Here is a 19,008-nt window from a genome sequence, read left to right as displayed (position 1 = left end):
TTTTTTTTTTTTTTTTTTTTTTTTTTTTTTTTTTTTTTTTTTTTTTTTTTTTTTTTTTTTTTTTTACCCCCCTCGCCACCCCAACCCCTCACCATCTGGGACTCTTCCTAATGAAGCTGGTGTCCCATTTGCCAACTCTGAGGCCCATTTTTGGGATGAACTGGGACTGCTCCAGCCCTTTGAGTAAATGCTTCACACAGATTTATTGTCATCGAAGGAGCAAGAGTTGGGAAAACAAGCAGTCCTGCTCATCTTGGTGGCATAAGTAACCCAACAAAGAGTTGCAAGTTGCTGAGGCTTTGGATGAACGAGAGAAGCAATAAAAACTTAGACATCCACCTTTATAGGGCTTTCCTTCCTAGATCTGGACAACAGAGCCCAGAGACAGCCTCCAGTTAATCCGAAGGAGTTTCAGTAGGCGTTAGAGATGGAGAAAGACCAGTCTGCCCAGTGACCAGTTCCCTGAAGTGGTGGGGTCTTTTCCTAAGAATTTAGTTTTGTTTCTAGCCTTCTACCCGTTCGTATGTCTAAATGAGCTAATACCCCTGAGGTGCTCTGAACAGTGCCCGGCACACAGCGTGCCCGGTGTAAGGCATTATTGTCATTGTCATGATCGTCTATCTCTCTCGGGTGATGAAGTGACCGGCTCTTACAGTCCTAGGGCTGGTTTGAGATATATTTATTTGGTAGTTTTCAGCAGGTTGGTCATTTGTCGTGGTCGTTGAGCAGATGAGCTGCCAGTGGCTGGCCTAGAGCCGCTGCTTTTTCTTCCTTTTCTCTCTGTTTTCAAAGCTACTCGTGAATCCAGCCCCAGGCCACCTCTGGTATTGTTCGCCCATCCCAGTCTGTGCCATGTGAGCATCCTTCGGGAGAAGAAGGCCTGGTGCCGGACAGGCTCCCAAGCCGTGATGGAACAGTGGGATTCCAGGCGTTGGGCCCCACAGCTTTGGGTTCTAGTCCCGGAGCTGCGTGAGCTTGGGTGGCTGACTTTGCCTGTGACGTAAAGTGTGCCCACTGGAGGTTGTGCGTGAAGCGTCTGGCACAGCCGTGCCCATGAGCGTTCAGCCAGCGGTGGCGATCTTTCTTTTCCATACCCTGTCTACAGGGAGTCAAGCTGAAGTCATCTCAAGAGCTCTCAGTGCCCAGGCAGCATTGATTTAGTCATCCTTTTATTCAACAGAAAATCAGAGAGAGCCCACTGTGTTCCAGGTACTCTGCCCAGTTGCTGGGAATGGAGTTTCCTTGCGGTGCTCACACTCTGAGGCAGTGTATTTGGTGGGATGCTTCTCTAATGTTCGACAGCTGCTGTCCGGTATGGCAGCTACTTACTACAGGTGGCATTTGAACACTTGAAATGGAGGGAGTGTGGTTGTGTTATCTATGCCTGCGTAAAAGGTACCCAAACCTAGCTTAAAACAGCAAACGCTTATTATCCCACGGTCTCTGCGGGTCAGGAACTTGGGAGCAGCTTAGCAGGGTATTTCTGTCTGCGGGTCTCTCAAGAGGTTACCACGAGGATGTCAGCCAGGGCTGCAGTCTCATCTGAAGGCTCCCCAAGGGCTAAAGGATCCATTTCCAAGATGGCGCCCTCACACAGCTGTGGACAAGAGGCCTCAGTTCCTCACCACGTTGGCTTCTCCATGGGATTGCGTGAGGGTCTTTACAGCCTGTTTCCCACAGAGTGAGTGATCCGAGGGGCAGCAAGAAGGAAGCAACAGTGTCTTCTATGACCTAGTCTCAGAAGTCACCACTGCATCTGTCTTCCATTGGTCACGCAGGCCTGCCCAATGGAGCCCAGGAGGGGACTCCCCGAGGGCATGAATACCGTGAGGCAGGGATGACGGGGGACTGTCTTGGAGGCTGGCTCTCCCAGCACCTGAGGAGTTGAATTTTGAATTTTGTTTCATTTAGATTTAACTGGCCGTGTGTGGCTTGTGGCCACTGTATTGGACAGCACAGCCCCAGAGGACAGACCGTAAAGGGAAACGTATTTGTATTTGTTCAAATACATACTCTGCAGTTAGGTGGTGGCGAGTGCCAGGAAGGAAAACAAACCTGGGGGTAGGGGTGAGTTGCTGTTTTAGTGGCGGTACTTAGGGAGGGCCTTCGAGGGGGTGATGTGCTGCAGGCCTGAAGGAAGTGAGTCATAACAATCATCTTTACGACAACTGCCGCATTTATGAAACGTTTAGCTCACGGCGGGCGCCATGCAGAGTGTTCGACAGGTCCTCAAACAGTACGACGAGGCCAGCGCTATTATTAGGGCCATTCTGCAGTTGAGGAAGCAGAGGCCCAGAGAGGCCAAGTTACCTGCCCAAGATTGCTCAGATCCTGTGTGGCCGACTTGGCTTCCACACCGCGATCGTCAGCTCCCTGCTCATAGCCCTGCCCCGCTTTGGTGCAGGGTGGGGCAGGTGGGGGCGCGTTGGAGAGGGCCCTGAGCCCCCAGATCAGTTTCCATGGCTAGAAACTGCTCCAGGGTCTCGGGACGTTGGTCCTCGGGTAAGCGGTGGAAAATCTCAGATAAGCCCTTTGGTGGACCATCTGGGGTCTTGCTGCATCCAGAAAGGGACGGTGGAGACTAGATGCGGTGAGGAACTGGCCTCACCCTCATCAGGGTTCCTCTCTCTAGTCCCCGCTGGCCCCTGGGTCTCTCAGGTGACGGGCAGGAGAGACCCAAGGGTGGGCAGGTGGACTGACTGGGTGTCCATGTCCATTTTGAGAAGATGGTTATGCTCCTATCACCCACGGGAGGACATCTCCCCCCCGTTTCATCTGCCTCGTCCACAGCAACTGCTTGAATCCCTCACCTGCACAGAAGACCAGAGTGTCAGCTCTTGGAGGGAGGACAGGGGAGTCCGTGGAGGGCAGCAGTTGCCTACACCCTGAATAACCTGAACTCTTTCCTCCAACCATCCAGGCCAGCCCTGACATCCGCTCGGAAGAAGCAAGTTCTCAGAAAGCAGACAACGTCAAAGATTCTGGTGCGCAACATCCCGTTCCAGGCTGACAGCCGGGAGATCCGCGAGCTCTTCAGGTGAGCAGCCCCGGTTCGGTCCAGGGAGCGGCGTGTGGGCGGGGAGCCTGCTGGAGCCTTGGAGAAGGCGGCCTCGGGGTCCTCTGATGGCTCCGCCAGAGGCCTGCCCAGTGGTCTTTCAGAGGTCATCTTTTGGCTGCCTCTGATTTATCTCCCTTGAACTCATGTACTGCTTTCCAGAGCAGCGTGCAGAAAAATCTCGAAACAGCCAGGCCCCCTCCTTCAGCTGTGAGGCAAAAAGAAAGGGAGGCTGATCTCCATCCCCAACTGCAGCAGGATGGGGCGGGAGCCCACCCTCTGCCTGAAATTCTTCTACCCAGGGCACGCCTCTGGTCTAAGCCAGTGGTTCTCGCCTTCTTGGTATTTTCAAGTCCCTTGGTGACTTTTATAAATATACTTCTGCTCAGCTCCCCTGCCTCCCACAGAGCTGGATTTTGTTGGTCAGGAGTGGGGTCCAGACTTTGATATTTTGATCAGAGCTCCCCAGGGGTTCTGGTTCTACTGACCAGCCAGAGTTGGGCACCTCTGTTTACATTGCTACCTATGGAGAGGCGTTTCGAAATAGTGATGAATCACCGGCATAAGTCATGCAGTCCATCAGCAGATGCTAGCACAGGGTCAAAATTCCAGGCTCTGGGACCTGAAAGAGCAGGCTGGGAGGGGCGCTGACGTCTGGAAGGCCAGTTGTAATGCCCTGGAGAAAGGCAGGTGTACTCGGACCAGTTTTCCCACATTTTGAAAGAGAAACTAGTAATCCGGATTTTGGGGGGGGGATAAGTCAGCAACTAATTTACTTCCTGAAAACAAACACACAGTACAGGACAAAGTCTCTGCCTGTGGCCAGATATAACCCAAGAGCCACCACTGTGCAACACCCGTGTTGATACATGGCACTGTTGAGCATTTCGAATTAATGTGGTACCACCCAGAACCAAGCCGTGGCTCAGACGTCTCTATGGAGGGCATCACGGGAAGATGTTTAAAGCCAAGACCCTCCCCGGGCGGGTGCTGGGTGGTGCAGAGAGAGACCATCTAGCTCTCAGAATGTAACAGCAGATGGAATTAGCACCAACCGAACAGATCGTGGGGCCCCCCGGAACCTACAGCACCCTGGCCTGCAGGATCAAGAGAGCTAGGTCCCCATTAGAATTGTCAGTTAGCTTCGTACTCATTAGGTCAACTTACTGAGGTCAGCTGTGGATGCAAAATAGAAATCCTGTATTTTGGGGAGCAGGAAGAAGTATCTTTGTTTGCAGTCTGTCTCTCTGCACTCATTTGGTTTAAAGGACAGGGAGCTGTTTGTGGGATTTGCTTCAAAACTCGCCGTCCCTCTCGCCGCTGTGCCCCATCGTCAGCTGGCGTGTGTTCAGTACCAGGCGTGGTTCGCGGGTGCTATGCAGACGCCAACCCTGCCAGCTTCTAGTCGCTGAGCCTTAGCTGTGATCCCAGGTCCCCCGCGTGGCAGCAACAGCCTGGAGAGATGGGGTCACAACCTGGGGGGACGTTTTCCATTTCCCTGCGCCCAGGGAGACAAGTCAAGAGGAGTACATGAGTGAGGTCGTTACAAGAGAATCCGTATCCTCAGCCCCCACGCGCCTGCTTATTTTAACATGCTTTTGCTTTTTAAAGAGAGTCCAATTTAAGAACTGCCAGATCAAAACGGGATTGCTGTGAACAGCACGTGTTGATCAGGAAATAGTATCCTGCCGGAATGACAGTTTCGCTTGTTTCCGCAGTGTATTTAGGATGATACTTACCCAGGGAAACAAAGATCGAGACAGAAAGGGAAAGCGCTTTGTTTGATCTCTTGTTTTATGTTTATTTTGAGAAGACAGGGAATTAGTGTCCACCGAACATAATTGCGCGCAGCATCTCTTCTCCTTGCCGTAGTTGTGATGGTACTTTGCTCCAGCCCTTGGAGACGGGAAGCCGTCTTGGAGGGCTCACCTTGCTTTGTTGTGCACTCGGGCAGGGGGTGGAGGCAGTTCCGAGCGGCGGGCAGCAGGGGTCGCTGTGAGCCTTCTCAGGGGGGCTAAGCTTGTCCCGGAAACCACAGACCTGATTTCAGACAAAGCCAGTGGCCGGCAAAGGTCAGAGCCAGGGGAGGATTTCAGGACGGAGGGGAACCAGTCTGGTCCCTTTTGCAGGCAGGTTTTGCAGGCTTGTCCTGCCAGGTGTAATCAGAATCCCCGCTCCCCACCCCCGCCCCCCCCCCCGCGGTGGAGCTCTTGNGGCAGGTTTTGCAGGCTTGTCCTGCCAGGTGTAATCAGAATCCCCGCTCCCCACCCCCGCCTGGCTGTGGGTCTGCTGGTGCCATGTCTTTTCCTTTAAGCGGCGCAGTCATGCTGCGGAGGAGGGATGCTGTTCCCCGTTTTGCACCTGGAAGGATGCTGGAGATCCGGGCACATGAAGTGTCCTGCCCAGGACCCACAGCTGAGCCAGGGCTCGAGTTCAGTGGTCTGCCCCAGAGCCGTGGCTTGCAGCCACTCTTCTCTGCAGCCTGCTGTCCTTCTCCCGGGTCTGGAAGGACACTGCCCCTGCGATCATGTCAGTGGAACCACTATCCCGTGAACATATTGTTCGTACCGGCCATTCTGCTAGGTTTCGGGCATGTGGCTGTCTCAGGAGAGATGGGCTCCTCCCCTGAGGACTTCCCTGTCTGAGGGGGACCAGGGAGCAAAGCGACAGTGACAGTCGGACAGTGACACTCCCGTGATGTGCAGGAGTGAGGTTGGTGCTGTGGGAAAGCATGGTCAGGTCCTCAAGAGCTCCCGCTGGGGAGATGGGAGCTCGCACGCCCTCCCCAGCCTCCTCGGGCCCTACCCGTGAGCTGGGGCAGCAGTTTCCCAGCCAAGGCAGCATTTGCCTGCGCCTTCCCTGGAGGCCAGCAGCCTTGCAGTAGGACCTGCCCGCACCACACCGCAGCCCCTTGAACCCGGTGTTGACGGGAGCCAAGAGGCCCTGGGGATCCATGTCCTTGCAGGATCGTCATCTGGGACAATTCAAGGCTTGCCCTTTAGAAAGTCAGAGTAGACACAGCAGTGGAGGAGGAGACAGCACTTCTCTTCTCTGCCACCTCCTTTCTGGGCCTCAGTTTCCCCTGGCACAAAATAACAGTCGTTAACACTGCTGATGGCGTATGCTGTAATTTACGATGATGACATAGTAAAAACGTGAGTGTTTGTTACCATCAAGTAAAGTGTTCCAGCCCAACCGGGGCCAGGCACTGCTTTGCGTTAGTACAGGTCTGTTTCCCACGACAGCCCTGCAGAGGAGGATTGCCTCTGTTTCCCAGGGAGGAAATCCACTTCCCAGCCCAGATTGCCACCCTCAGGGCCATCCGCCCGCTCGGCCAGCACCCAGCTCCCGTGCGACATGACTGCCTTGAGGGTTTTTTGCATGTGGAGCATTTAATACAGGGCCTGGTGTGGAGTAGGGAATTGATAAACATTAGCTATGGTTCTCGAACAGCACAAAACTGGTAGCACCAGGCTTGGAACCCAGGGCAGGGCGGACTCTTGCCGCGAGCCTGACAGCAGTGCCAAGCTTTGACGGTCCTCTGGGGCATTTTCTCAGTGTTTTTCCTCCTTTTCTATGTATGTCCCTCCTGCCCTGTGATCCTCTCCCCTTCCAGCTGGTTCCAGGCTAGAGGGAGTCAGAACTCAGGGACACAGGCCTCTCCAACCCCAAAAGGAAACACAGAAGACAAGCAGGGATTCTCTGGAGCGTGCAAGTGTGTGCATGTCTGCAGGGAGCAGACTCCTCGCCCCACAGCCAGAGCAGCACCCTGCCGTGTGCACAGTCCTCAGTCGGGATCCGTTCCAGAAGAAGGGGGTACCAGCTTCCCCTCCTGTCTGGGTTTGCCCTGGGGTGGGTAGGCGTGTGTGTGAGTGCTTTGCCCACCTCCATTGGAAAGCCTGGATTGGAAGGTCCCTGGGACAGAGGGTGGTTCAGAGAACAGCCCCACAAATAGGGCCTAAGTCTGTACCCCACCTGAAGCTTGTGCATTCAGGGCCCCTCCATCCTTACACACAAGCGCGAGTGCAGAGCCAAGGCATTTGATGGACAGAACTCGTTCTCACCCAGGTTTCCAGGGCTGGCCCCGAGATAGCGCAGGCGCCCTGGGAACAGGATGGCTAATGCTTTCGGCACTTAGGACGTGTCAGGCAGCGGGCTGACCGCATCCCACGTGCGAGAGCTGCTTTCCCATCTCCTAGAGGAGGAACCTGGGGCCCAGAGAGGTACAGAGGCTGTTCCTAGACGGACCCTCCGCTTGCCCGTTTCTCTTGTATGCCCTGGGCAGCCTTGGTTTGGGCTGCTCGGTTCCTGAAAGGCAGTGATCCTCCAGGAAGGACGTTCTGCCAACAGGACTGGCTTTGTGAGCATGCAACCATGTGGCCCCCTGAGGCCCCATGCTTTTCTTCAGTGCTCTGTTGTTGCCGTCCTGAAATTCTTACTGTTTGGACAAGAGGCCCTAAATTTTCGTTTCACACTGGACCCTGCAAAGGACGTAGCCAGTCCTGCCTGCAAGGCACTGGAATGGTGCCTGGCACAGAGGAAGACGGTCCGTGCCTGCTGGAATTAGCGATTGAAAATAGGCCTTCACCTCACCCTCCAGCCAGCGTGGCTGGGCCTGTCCTAGTCTCTCAAAACTCCCATCCCACCTCACAGTCACCTGTCCCACCCCCTCTCCAACTGTAATCTCAGACACTTTGGTCACTGCCCCGTCCACAGGTCCCTGGTATACAGAGGGTGCTCAGTAAATGTTTGCTAAGCACATAGATCCGCTCCGCACAGCCTTGCTTGTGGAAGCCTAATAAAGATAGGATGTGTGAGGCACAGAGAGGTTAGGAAGTTTGCCCAGCACCACACAGCTCTGCGGGGGCATCACCCGGTCTCTCTCACTCTGGAGACCCACCCACCCCAGTGGAACTGTCCACAGGTGTCAGGGGTATTAGGTGGGAGCTGCTGGCAAAAACGCAGCCTCAGGTGGGCCCGGGCAGCGGCTGTAGGCTACAGGAGGGGAGAGCTTTTCATTTTTTCATCTGACCCTCNCCCTTTTTTTTTTTTTTTTTTTTGGTTATTCTGTTCCTCAGAGGTGTGAACCACCTGCTAGGGGTGTGAATGGGTGAGCTCCCAACAGGTGTCTAGAGGCCTTAATTACCCGGCTTGCATCTCCTGTCCCCAGTGCACCTGTTGTGCCTGCTTTGTGGACAATGTCCGCTGTCCCTGGCCTCTCTCCTCCTCATTTCCTCTCACAGTGACCGTGACCGTGGAGGGAATGCTGAGCATAGCCTGCCTGCCAAGTTGCCCTCACACGCTCCCCGCCTTGTTCCCCTTGCCCAGGTGTGGGGTCACTGCCTGATTAACTCCTGGTTGTCATCAGTACTTTTCCAAAAGCTAGGAGCCCTGGTATGTGCTCCCTGCGGAGGCCCGGCACTGATGGGGCCACTTCCTGCTCGCCAGGCTCCGCAGGGGAGAAGCTCTGCAAAACGCAGCCTTGAGCAGCCCGGAAGGACCGTTCTAGAAGGGGTCAGGGTTGGGGGGGAGAGAAACCCTTCAGCCTCGTTCTACAAGGGCTGGGGTAAGGAGGCTGTACCTCCCTGCATAGGTCATCCCCCCCACATGCGCCGCTACAGGGAGCCCCTAGATGGAGGCCACCACACCCCCACGGCCACATGGGGCCACACTCATTCATTCCCGTGCCGGCCAGCTGCCCTTCCACGTCAGCAGCAGAGCCGAGTAGCTGCGTCTGAGACCAGCTGACGTGCGAGCCCATAAATACGGATGGTGTGGCCCTTTATGGGTACGTTTGCTGATCCCTGGACTAAGTTGAATGTGCAGTTCCTACGGAGCCACGGCACACCCTAGGGGTTTTTGGCATTCTCTTCTAGATGCATTACCCGGATATGGTAATGTTCTCTTCCCCTTTTGATAAAGCATACAGGCCTTACAGGTAAAGCTGTCACCTCATTGACCCCCGTTGAGCTGTGAGATGTGAAGCCCCACTCAGAGTTGCCATGTTCACCTCTGCAGGCCCCTTCCCCCACTCCGACCTGTTTTCTCATCGGGGACGTCCCTGTTCCTCCTGCTTTGCTGAGGTCTTTGTGGTTTGTTTTAAGAGCCTTTTTTAGAGCAGTTTTAGGGTTACGGCACAATGGAGAGAAAGGTATGTAGTATCCATACACCCCTGCCCCCCCATACACCGCCTCCCCATTATCCACATCCCCCACCAGGGTGGGACGTTGCTTGCATGCAGCGAACCTACACGGATCTGTTGTTGTCACCCAGGGTCTGCAGTGTGCGTGAGGGTGCGTTCTTGGTGGCATATATTCAGCACGTTTGTACAAATGTGTAATGACATGTACCCATCATGATAGTAGCCTGTAAAGTGTTTTCGCTGCCCTGAAAGTCCTTTGAGCTCTACCCATTCATCCTTCCCTTCCCCTTTGCTGAAGTTTTAAAGGACGGTATGAATGTACTCATTCATTCTCAACTGAGTTGGGGGTAGTAGTCAGTGAATTTAGGGCCCACCCAAACCCAGTATGACCTCACCTTACCTCGATCACATGTGCAAAGACCTGATCTCCAGTAAAATCCTTGCATAAGCTCTGGCGGACATGAATTTGGGGGACACGTCTCACTCAGTACCGGGTGTGTTAGAGGGGCAGTCAGGGGAGGCTTCTCAGAGGAGGGGACATTCTAGTGGGGACCTGAGGGTATGAAGGGGTGAGTGCCTGCAGTTCGGGGGGGGGCAGGGTTCGCAGTAGGTGCGGCGCCCTGAGGTGGGAATGAGCTTGGTCCCTGAGGGGAATGGGCGGTTTGAGCAGGAGCAGAAGGACAGCACTGAGATGAGACGAGTGGACGGGGACACAGTCTTCTGGGCCACGAGGAGGGCTTTGGATGGTTTTTAAATTTATTATTCAGGTGTGCCCAGCACCCAGCTCAAGAAACAGAACATTTCCCAGCCTGCCCTCTGCCCAGTACCCTGTTCCCATCGCTGCCCCCCACCCGCTCCCTGCCCTCTGCTCCCCTGACTTCTGAACACGTGTATTTTCACTGCCAGTTTTCGTTTTTTATGTCACTGGCATCATACTGTATATACTTGCTGGTGTCTGGTCTCCCTGCTCAACATTTTTTGTTACGAGATTCTTCTGGGTTATGTTGTGATTTGTGCATCCCAGTGCTACAGTATTCCATCGTGTGAGTACGTTAAAATACATTTATTCATTTTACCGACGAGCACTTGGGTAGTTTTCAGGGTTTTGGCTCTTTCGAATACAGAATGCCCCCATGAATAGTCTCAATTGTCTTTTAGGGGCCCAGTGCATGCGTCTTATAGATGTCCCTGTGGACTAGAATTGCTGGGTCATGGGGTGTACATATTTCAGCTTTAGTAAATATCCAATCAGGTTTCCAAAGAAACTGGGTCAGTTTGTACCTCCCCATGGGTCTGAGTGTTTGGTTGCCCCTGGTCCTTGCTAACACTTGGTATTGTCTGCCCTTTTTAGCCATTCTGGTGTGTATTTAACGGCATCAATATTGTGGTTTTAATTTGTGCTTCCCTGGTAGCTTAAGGAAATCAGATGTGTTTTCATGTGCGTATGAGGATGGGTTTAGACTCTTGTGCAATGCCTATTTAAGTCTTCTGCCCGTTCTTTTAAAAATTGGGTTGTCTGATTTTTTTTCTTCTTATTTTTATAACTACTTTCTGTATAATTTTACATGTTCTGTGTTCAAGTCCTGCGGTAGATCTATGGTTGCAGTCCCTCCCTCTCCCATTCTGTGAGTATTTTAATGGCGTCTGAGCTCTCAGTGGTATCCTTTGATGAACAGAGGGCTCTTAATGTTTGTCATTTTTCCCTTTGTATTTCCCTTCCTAGTTCCCTTCATGCCTTTTGTGCTCTATTTAAGCAATCCCTGCCTCCTCCAAGCTCATGAAGATAGTCTCCTATTTTCCTGTAAAAGAAAAGCTTTGACCTTTCACATTTAGGTGTGCAGTCCCTCAGGAATCGATTTTTGTATATGGTGTGAGGTAGAGATCAAGGTACTTCCCCCACCCCCCAATGGATAGTGAATTGGCCCAACATCATTTATTGCGAAGGCCATTCTTTCCCCTCTGCTCTGCAGTATTGATTTTGTCATAAATCAGGTGACTGTGTGTGTGAGGGTCTGCTTCTGGACTCTCTAATCTGTTCCGTGGGCCTATTTGTCTATCCCTGTGCCAATACGCACTGTCTTAATTACTGTGGCTTTGTAAGAGCTTGATATCTGGTGTCTTTGTTCTTCCCCAAGATTGCCTTGACGATTCCCGGCCCGAGGCACTTGGGTCCTTTGTGTTTTATTCCACAGCCACGAGAGGTTCTGAGCGGAGGGCGAGCTGGGTCCCTTACATTTGTAAAAAATCTTGAGAGAAGAGGGTCAGAGTGGGTGTGAGGAGACCCGCAAGGAGGTGTTTGCAGTCATCTGGGCCCGAGCGATTTTGGTTTGGACCAGGTGCGGGCGGCGGAAGCAGGGGGCAGGGTCGGTCTGGGGATGCAGTTGCAAACGCCTGCTGATGGCTTTAGTGAGTCTCCTGCGATGGAGACAGGAATGGAGGACGACCCCCACGTTTAGGGTCCTTGGCAACTAGCTGGATGATGTGCCGCGTTTGGGGGTGGGGCATCACGAGGGAGGCGTCAGCCCCGCTCCGTGTGCCCCCCCACTTCCTCGCCTGTGATGCGTCACGCGTAACCACCGGCCACCGTGGTGGTGCCAGAGTTGCACTTCTCATTTGCTCTGTGCATGCTTGCGCGTGTTTGGGAGTCCCAGTGAGCCTTCGGGAACAGCTCCGGCTCACCCGCAGATGTTGGTCACAGCATCGGCGTTGCCGTACCCACATTCCTTCTCGGCGCGTTCTCTGCTGCGTGAGGGGGGCACTGTTGATGATGCCCCCAGACGTGTGCACAGCTCCTTACCGGAGGGCCCTGCTAGGGCCTGAAGTGCCCTGGTGCTCGTGATTTCACTCATTCCTACCCCGACCAGCCTCGGGAGCCGAAGCTGAGCACACGAGGCAGATGGCCGCCCGGCCATAAAACCCCAAGCAAGTTGCAAAGCCGGATTCACGCTCCCCATCGCTCCCTTTCTGTGCAGCCTCTCCCACTGCACATTCCACGGAGAGAGATGTGCCTTTTTAACCCTTTCCTGGACCCATCCGGCACACGTATTAAGTTCCTTCCATATGCCTGTCCTCGGCAGTCATCACTCTGAGATTTTCCGTGTCTGTGATGCTTATGGAGGCCAGTCTGCAGATACTTGACACATGCTTCCCGTGAGCAGAGCGCTGTGCCAACTTCGGAGAGCTGGCCCTGCCCTCAGGATCGCTACCTTCAGAAAGATGATGACAGTTATAAGGCTGTAACTGAAACATGCCAAGGAATCAGTTCTTCCTCAAAGGGAATGTCCAGTCCTTGCCGGATATCTTTTTATTTGAAAGAAAGATGTGGCGTTCCGAACGAACCCCAGGGTTCCCGTTAGCCGGCTGTGGGACGCAGCACAACAGAGTCCCTGGGTCCAAATCCCAGGTGTCCCACCCCCACCTCCACGGCGTGGCCACATCCTGACTCCAGCTCTTAATATGGGCCCGCGTGGTTTGGGGCGGGGAGGCACGGACTAGGCTCTACCAGGTTAGAGGACCCAAGGCTGGCAGGCCGCCACAGGCGAGCCCAAGGGGAGCCTGCTGATCCTTGCAGCAAGTGTTACCCAGAGTCCAACCTCTGCTGAGCACAAAAGCAAGTAAAAATACACACCCGTCGGAATGGCTAGAATAGAAAACAAGAGGAACACAGAATGCCGACAAGGACGCTGAGAAACTGGACCCATTCACACATTGCCAGTGGGAATGTGAAATCGTACAGCGACACAGGACGAGGATAGGCACTTTCTTCCAAACTACACACACAACTTACTGTGCAACCCAGTAGTTCTGCTCTTGGCATCAATGCCAGAGAAATGGAAAGTGAAGTTCACCTGCAAACCTGTACACGTGCCCATGAGCCGATGAGGGCATAAACCAGATGAGGTCTGTGGAGTGGTGTCCTGCCATCAGTAGGAATGACTGCTGACACGCCCCCTACCACGGATGGCCCTGAAAACACTATGCTAGAGAGAAGAAGCCACTCCCCAAAGAGCACGTGTCACATGATTTCATTTATACCAAATGCCCAGAATAGACGAATAGAGAGAGAAAGGAAGTGGATTAATGGTTACTTGCGGCTTGGGAACGGGGTTGGGGAGGCGATCACTGAAGGGCTTAGGTTTTCTTTCTAAGCTGATGAAAATTTTCTGCAGTCGTGGTGATGATTCACAGCTCTGTGAATATACTAGAAACCATTGAATCACGCACTCTAAACAGTTGGATTGCACGGTGTGTGAATTGTATCTCACTAAAGCTGCTATAGAAGAAAGGAAGAGAAGGACGGAGGGAGGAACCTGTATACAGATACATGTAGCAGCTTTATTCTGTAGCCAAAACCCAGAAACCACCCAATGTCCTTCAGTGGGCGAGTGGTTAAGTGAGCCATGATTCATCCGTGCCATGGAATACCACGGAGCCATAAAAAGGGACAGACTGTTGGTATACCCAGCAACCCGTGTGAAATCTCTGGAGCATTATGCCGAGGGGGAAAAACAGATCTCCAAAGGGTAGACACTGCATGATTCCAGTCATGTAACATTCTTAAAATGACAAGATTAGAGAGATGGGGAGCATTAACTGGGGATCGGGTAGGCGGAAAGAAAGAGAGGGTGGTGGTGTCTGTGAAAGGGAAGCACAGGGGATCCTTGCGGTGAACGTTCTGTATCTTGACTGGTCACGAGTCTACAAGTGGTGAAATTACATGAAACTAAATGCATGTATGCAAATGCGTGCACATGAAACCAGTATGATCTGAATAAGGTCAGTGATTACATTAATGTCAGTTTTCTAGTTGTGATATCGTACTATTACGAAATGTTACCGCTGGGGGAGAGTGGGGAAAGGGTATATAGGATCTCCCTGATTATTTCTTACAACCGCCTGTCGGTCTATAATTATCTCAGAATAAAAAGTTTTTTTAAAAAAGCAAATATCCAAATCCATAAAGGATTACAAAAGCCCACACTCTGCAGTAGTGAGTTGCCTGTCACCAGGGGCAAGCAAGTGAAGACTAAGGCAACTATTGGTTAAGGGCGTTATAAAAGTGATTTCTGATGCAATGAGAGGCCAGGCTCACTCCCTTCAAGACACTTGCCCCCGAAATAGTGTCAGAATTAGCATCCCTGGGGGGCGGTCAGAGAATGGAGAATCCTCTGGCCTTTGGGTCAGCTGCAGGTGTTCTGAGCCTTCGGTCACAAGGAGATCAACCCTCAACAGACACACAGTTAATAGCCAGGTGGGGAGGGGGTGGGAATGAGGAAGAGAAATTACCCCAACTTTTATATGCTGTGTAAACAGTATATATACTTTATCACTTAAATTTAGGCTAGCTGAACCCAGGGAGATGAAGAGACTGGCCTCCTTCCTGTATTTGATCTCCTGGAATCTACTTCTATTTAGTAGGTCTGTGTGTGAACCTGGTGCCGTAGGGAACGTAGAAAAATATTTTTTTTTCAAGATTTTATTTATTTATTCGACAGAGATAGAGACAGCCAGCGAGAGAGGGAACACAAGCAGGGGGAGTGGGAGAGGAAGAAGCAGGCTCATAGCGGAGGAGCCTGATGTGGGGCTCGATCCCATAACGCCGGGATCACACCCTGAGCCGAAGGCAGACGCTTAACCGCTGTGCCACCCAGGCGCCCCGGAACGTAGAAAAATATTGTCGGTTGTTTGCAGTGCGAGGAAACAGCAGTCCTGTGTCGCTACCCCCTGCACAGAGAGCTCAGAAACCAGCTCCTAACTTGCTCAGGCTCTTGTTGATCTCTGTCCCTCCGGACACGGGGCCTGGCAGGCTGGGCACAGAGCCACGTTTCTCAGAGCGTGCCCTTCGCCATTTAAGATCCCCAGGAGCACAGCCCTGAGGCGTTTGATGGGGATGTGCGCTGGGCGAGACTTTCTTCATTCGAGAGGCCCGCTTTGCAGAAAATCTGTTTCAGACCCTTTGCTTCCCCCTTTTTAATTATCCTGCTCTCTGCCTACCAGTATGTCCACCAGGGGATGGTCAGAGGCTGTAAAAGTTACTGCTGCTCAAACCAGGACGAAGCAGCATTTGCTCGGATGAAACACTCTGGTTACCCGAGTTCTCCTGTCTTGTGTTGTCCTTGTGCCGTGGTCATCAGAAGTCAGCTGTCCGCTTGGAAAGGAGCCAGTGTGATTTTCCAAGTGAGCAGAACACCGGCCAGGGAGTCAGGAGACCTGAATTCTGGCGCAGCTCTGCCCTGCACCCTTGAGGTCACCTTGGGCAGTGGCGTGACTCCTCAGAGTCTCTGTTGAATGAATCAGTGAAGGGGTCAGGCGAGGCCAGCGAGGTTTGATCCTCCTTGTAAGCCGACACACAGCCGTCGGTCGTGGCTGCCTGGAGTCCTGTGCTGGAGGATGGCGAAGCTGCCTGGGCTCCACGGGAAATGGCATTGCAATTGATTAGTGATGTCTGCCATGGACGTGGGAGCAGCCTCTGCGATAGGTGAGCAGCTGCAGGGATTCACCTAAGAATGTGGCGTGAATCGCATATCACTGGAGCTTTTCCGTTCCCGTCTGCCACACTGGCTGCTAGAGGCAGGCCCAGAGCGGGGCCCATGTGGAAGCACGCTTTGTTTTCCTCTTTCAAAAAAGAGGACTAAACTCTGAGAGTCGAGAAGGTTTTTTTTCTCTTGTTGTTGTTTTCTTCCTTTGCAACTCCATAGATGTGGTCCTGGGTCACAGCTGACGTTTTCTTTCCCTCCGCGCCTCGCCCGATTCCAGAGTAGGTGACAAAGGCCCAGATGGTGGGACAGGGCACCCTGGGGAGAGCGTGCAGGTCCCGGGGGAGGCGGGGGGAACATTGTGCGCCCTGATTCCTTCTCTGCAGCCTGCTCTAGCCTTGCTTTCACACCTCCTCTCTCCCCGTTCCATTCAGGGCCTTTTCAGTTACAAGGTCTCCGTGCTTTGTCTGGGCTTGCCGGGAGAGCGGCAGTCAGTGGGCTCTTTGTTGCAGCTGATAATTGTGCTCTGTGTCTCCAGCATCCTGGGTGCCGAAAGGCAGCGGGAGCCCCGGGATGTCTTGGGAGGCTCCCGAGCAGGAGCAGCTTCTGCCTGCTCACGTGACTTGGAGCCTTCCGTGCAAAAGGGAGGTTTCGACACATTGCTTTTTAGTTAAGAAATAACTCGCCGGTTTAGCAAATATTTACTGAGCATCTCTAATGAGCCAGGGACTGTGCCAGGTGCTGGGTTACAGAAACAAACGTGAACTCCAGGAGGGGAAGGGACCGTCTTGGTTTAGGCAGAAGTAGATGCTGGGCTCACACCATTAAAAACCTTACGGCAGAGGCCAGGTCTTCCACGCCACCGGTCTGGTGACGTCCCTAGGACTCAGGGTCTATGTCTAGAGAAGGGTGAGGTTAACAGCGGTGTGTCCTCTTGCTGTGAGGACAAGGTCAGGGATCTCGGTAAGGCACCTGGCCTTTCTCTGACCCAGATGAAGCGGTTCTGTGTGGTGCCGAGGGCTCCCGGAGCACCCTGGTCCGTCCGCTGAGAGCCATGGTCCTGCACCTAGCGTGGAGCTCTTCGGAAAGTTACCTTGCCTCCCTGTCCTCCCCGAGGCCGCTCTGAAGTGAGGGGGATTCCTGGTCTCTGAGAGGGTTCTCATCTAAAGGAACGGTCTGTAAAATCACAGGCCGTGGCAGTATTTCTGAACACCATCTCATTTCTTGAGCAATGTACAAAGACCCCTATGGAAGAAAAATAAAATTCTCGAGGCCCTTCCCCCACAGTGGTGATGGGAATGGCTTTACCATTATGTTACTTAACTATGTGCAAACACACCACGCAGAGTAAACTGACAACTTATGCTTATGGTTCTCTTAGGACTATAAAACCAAAACACGTTTTCAAATTAAATACAAACAAAATTTAAAATCAATAAAATTCAAATTAACAACATTATTTTAGCGTGATGGATGATGTTGTTTTGTGGGAACTAAATTCAGAATGTGGGTTTTGATATTAGAAAGATGTAGCCTGGGGTCCAGCTCTATAATCTGCTTCGGTGCCTTTATGTCAGCAAATACTAATGCAGGGAACGCCTCTGTGCATAAGGAAGTGCGTGCGGCACAGGGATACCGACTTGGAGGCTCTGTTTGCCAGTTCAGAATCAGACCTCTGGCTTGCCTAATAAACTCAGCCAGTCATCAAATGCCCCTCCTAGCACGGTGTCACTTAGCAGTTCTGCGAAGCTGTCCTGATCTCTAAAAAATAAAAGTTAGCATTGTAGTATTATTGAAATTATCAATGAGTGGATAACCAATTACTTTCAGAATTGAGAACAGGAAAGTGTTTCTTTGTTCACTCTGGCTAATCGATCTCTCATTGCGAATTGGGACGTGTGCAGACGGGTTCCGCACGCTGGAGCGTCCACCACCATTACCTGGAGTTCCCCACTCCTCCAGCCCAGGCCTTTGGAAGTCAGTGTGCCCGTACCACTGGGTCCCAGGTCTCTTTAAGCACCGCTCTAATACACATGCATATATGTATATTAAGTTAGATTGTCTAAATACAAACCAAAAATTTTTAAGTTATCCCGCAAAGTCGCTAAGCCTCCCCACAGCCCTGCCTCTACCCTCAGATACACATTACACATACACACACATATGCCCAAATCTATCAGAGAGGCAGCAGACCTTATTTTGAGAAACTCCATTCTATTAAGTAGGCTCTGACAAGAGCACGACTTTTCGGTCCACAATCCTTGTTGGGTCCACTTAGACCTCGAGATCTTTTTCTCTACCGAGCCTGCTTGTGTTTGAAATACCTACCACCATTTTTTATGCAGTTTACACTGTTGGAGTTGATCATTTTGCCGCTTGGTTACCAAGGTTAAATGAAGCTTTTGGAGTTCTTTAGCATGTCCTGCCAGTCTGAATTTTCTGGGGAAGGGATGTGGGCAGAGGCCCTTTAAGGTGATTATTGAAGCCAAATCACGAGGCTGCTCAGTGAACGGGCTGCTACAGCTGGAGGCTTTGTGCTAAAACTAACACCAACTGTTAGCTTAATGACTTAGAGCATCAGCATTGTAGTCTGTGGGAGTGGCACTCTCTAGAATTGTGCAGTATTCAACCTGTGCCACTGAACATGGCAGCCCTGGTTGTCTGTCAGATCCAGATCAGCGTTTATATGTTGGCTTCTCCATTACCGGTTGTCAGACTTTACCCTGAATCTCAGTATCTGCATCTGTAAGATGGGGACCGTAGTACTTACGTGTCAGGGTCATTGGAAAGATTCAGTGAGATCATGAAAATAATGCAGTTAGCCCAGTACCTGGTTCCCAAACTGTGCACCTTAGGGGTGCCTCTGCGAGCTCACAGGAGAACCATGAGCTGTTTTAGATTTTTGAGAAAAATATAGCAACAGCTGTTGGAGGTGGGGCCAGCCAGTGCTGCTAGGTTGTCACTGTGAGGTTGGACTGTGGAGTTGTTACAACCAGACTGCTGGGTGTTCCTTTTGGTCTAGAAATGCCATGGAAAAAGAACTGAGACACCAAGAGCACTGTGCATGACCCAGGAGCATTTAGGGAGCTGTGGCCTAGCATTTGGTGCAAACCAGCGCTCTGCTCTGTACGCCGTTTTGTTATAAACAGAACGGCTGTGCGGGCCTCAGGGCCTCAAGATTCCATTTTGTTTCGGCTCTCCCTACATTTCACTGTGGGGCCCGGGACTGGTATCCAGGGTGAGTAGGCTGTTCCTCTTGCTTCCCCCCACCCTTCACCTCTGCTTGCTTGTAAAATGCAATTCAAAACATTGATTTCCCAGCTCCGAGTTTGGAA

General features: G+C 52.2%; 1 protein-coding gene across 1 annotated transcript in view; it reads left to right on the top strand.

Moving 5' to 3' along the window:
• The window catches only part of RBM19 (RNA binding motif protein 19), a 146,183-nt gene that overhangs the window by 38,476 nt on the left and 88,699 nt on the right, over nucleotides 1-19,008 (top strand). Inside the window, exon 21 of the mRNA XM_034637974.1 lies at nucleotides 2,808-3,037. Coding sequence (XP_034493865.1) covers nucleotides 2,808-3,037 — 230 coding nt within the window. The remainder of the gene's footprint in view (nucleotides 1-2,807; nucleotides 3,038-19,008) is intronic.

The sequence above is a fragment of the Ailuropoda melanoleuca genome, chromosome 12, assembly GCF_002007445.2.
Source record: "Ailuropoda melanoleuca isolate Jingjing chromosome 12, ASM200744v2, whole genome shotgun sequence".
NCBI lineage: Eukaryota > Metazoa > Chordata > Mammalia > Carnivora > Ursidae > Ailuropoda > Ailuropoda melanoleuca.
The sequence above is the reverse complement of the archived record's forward strand: the minus strand, read 5'-3'. Positions and strand labels throughout refer to the sequence as shown.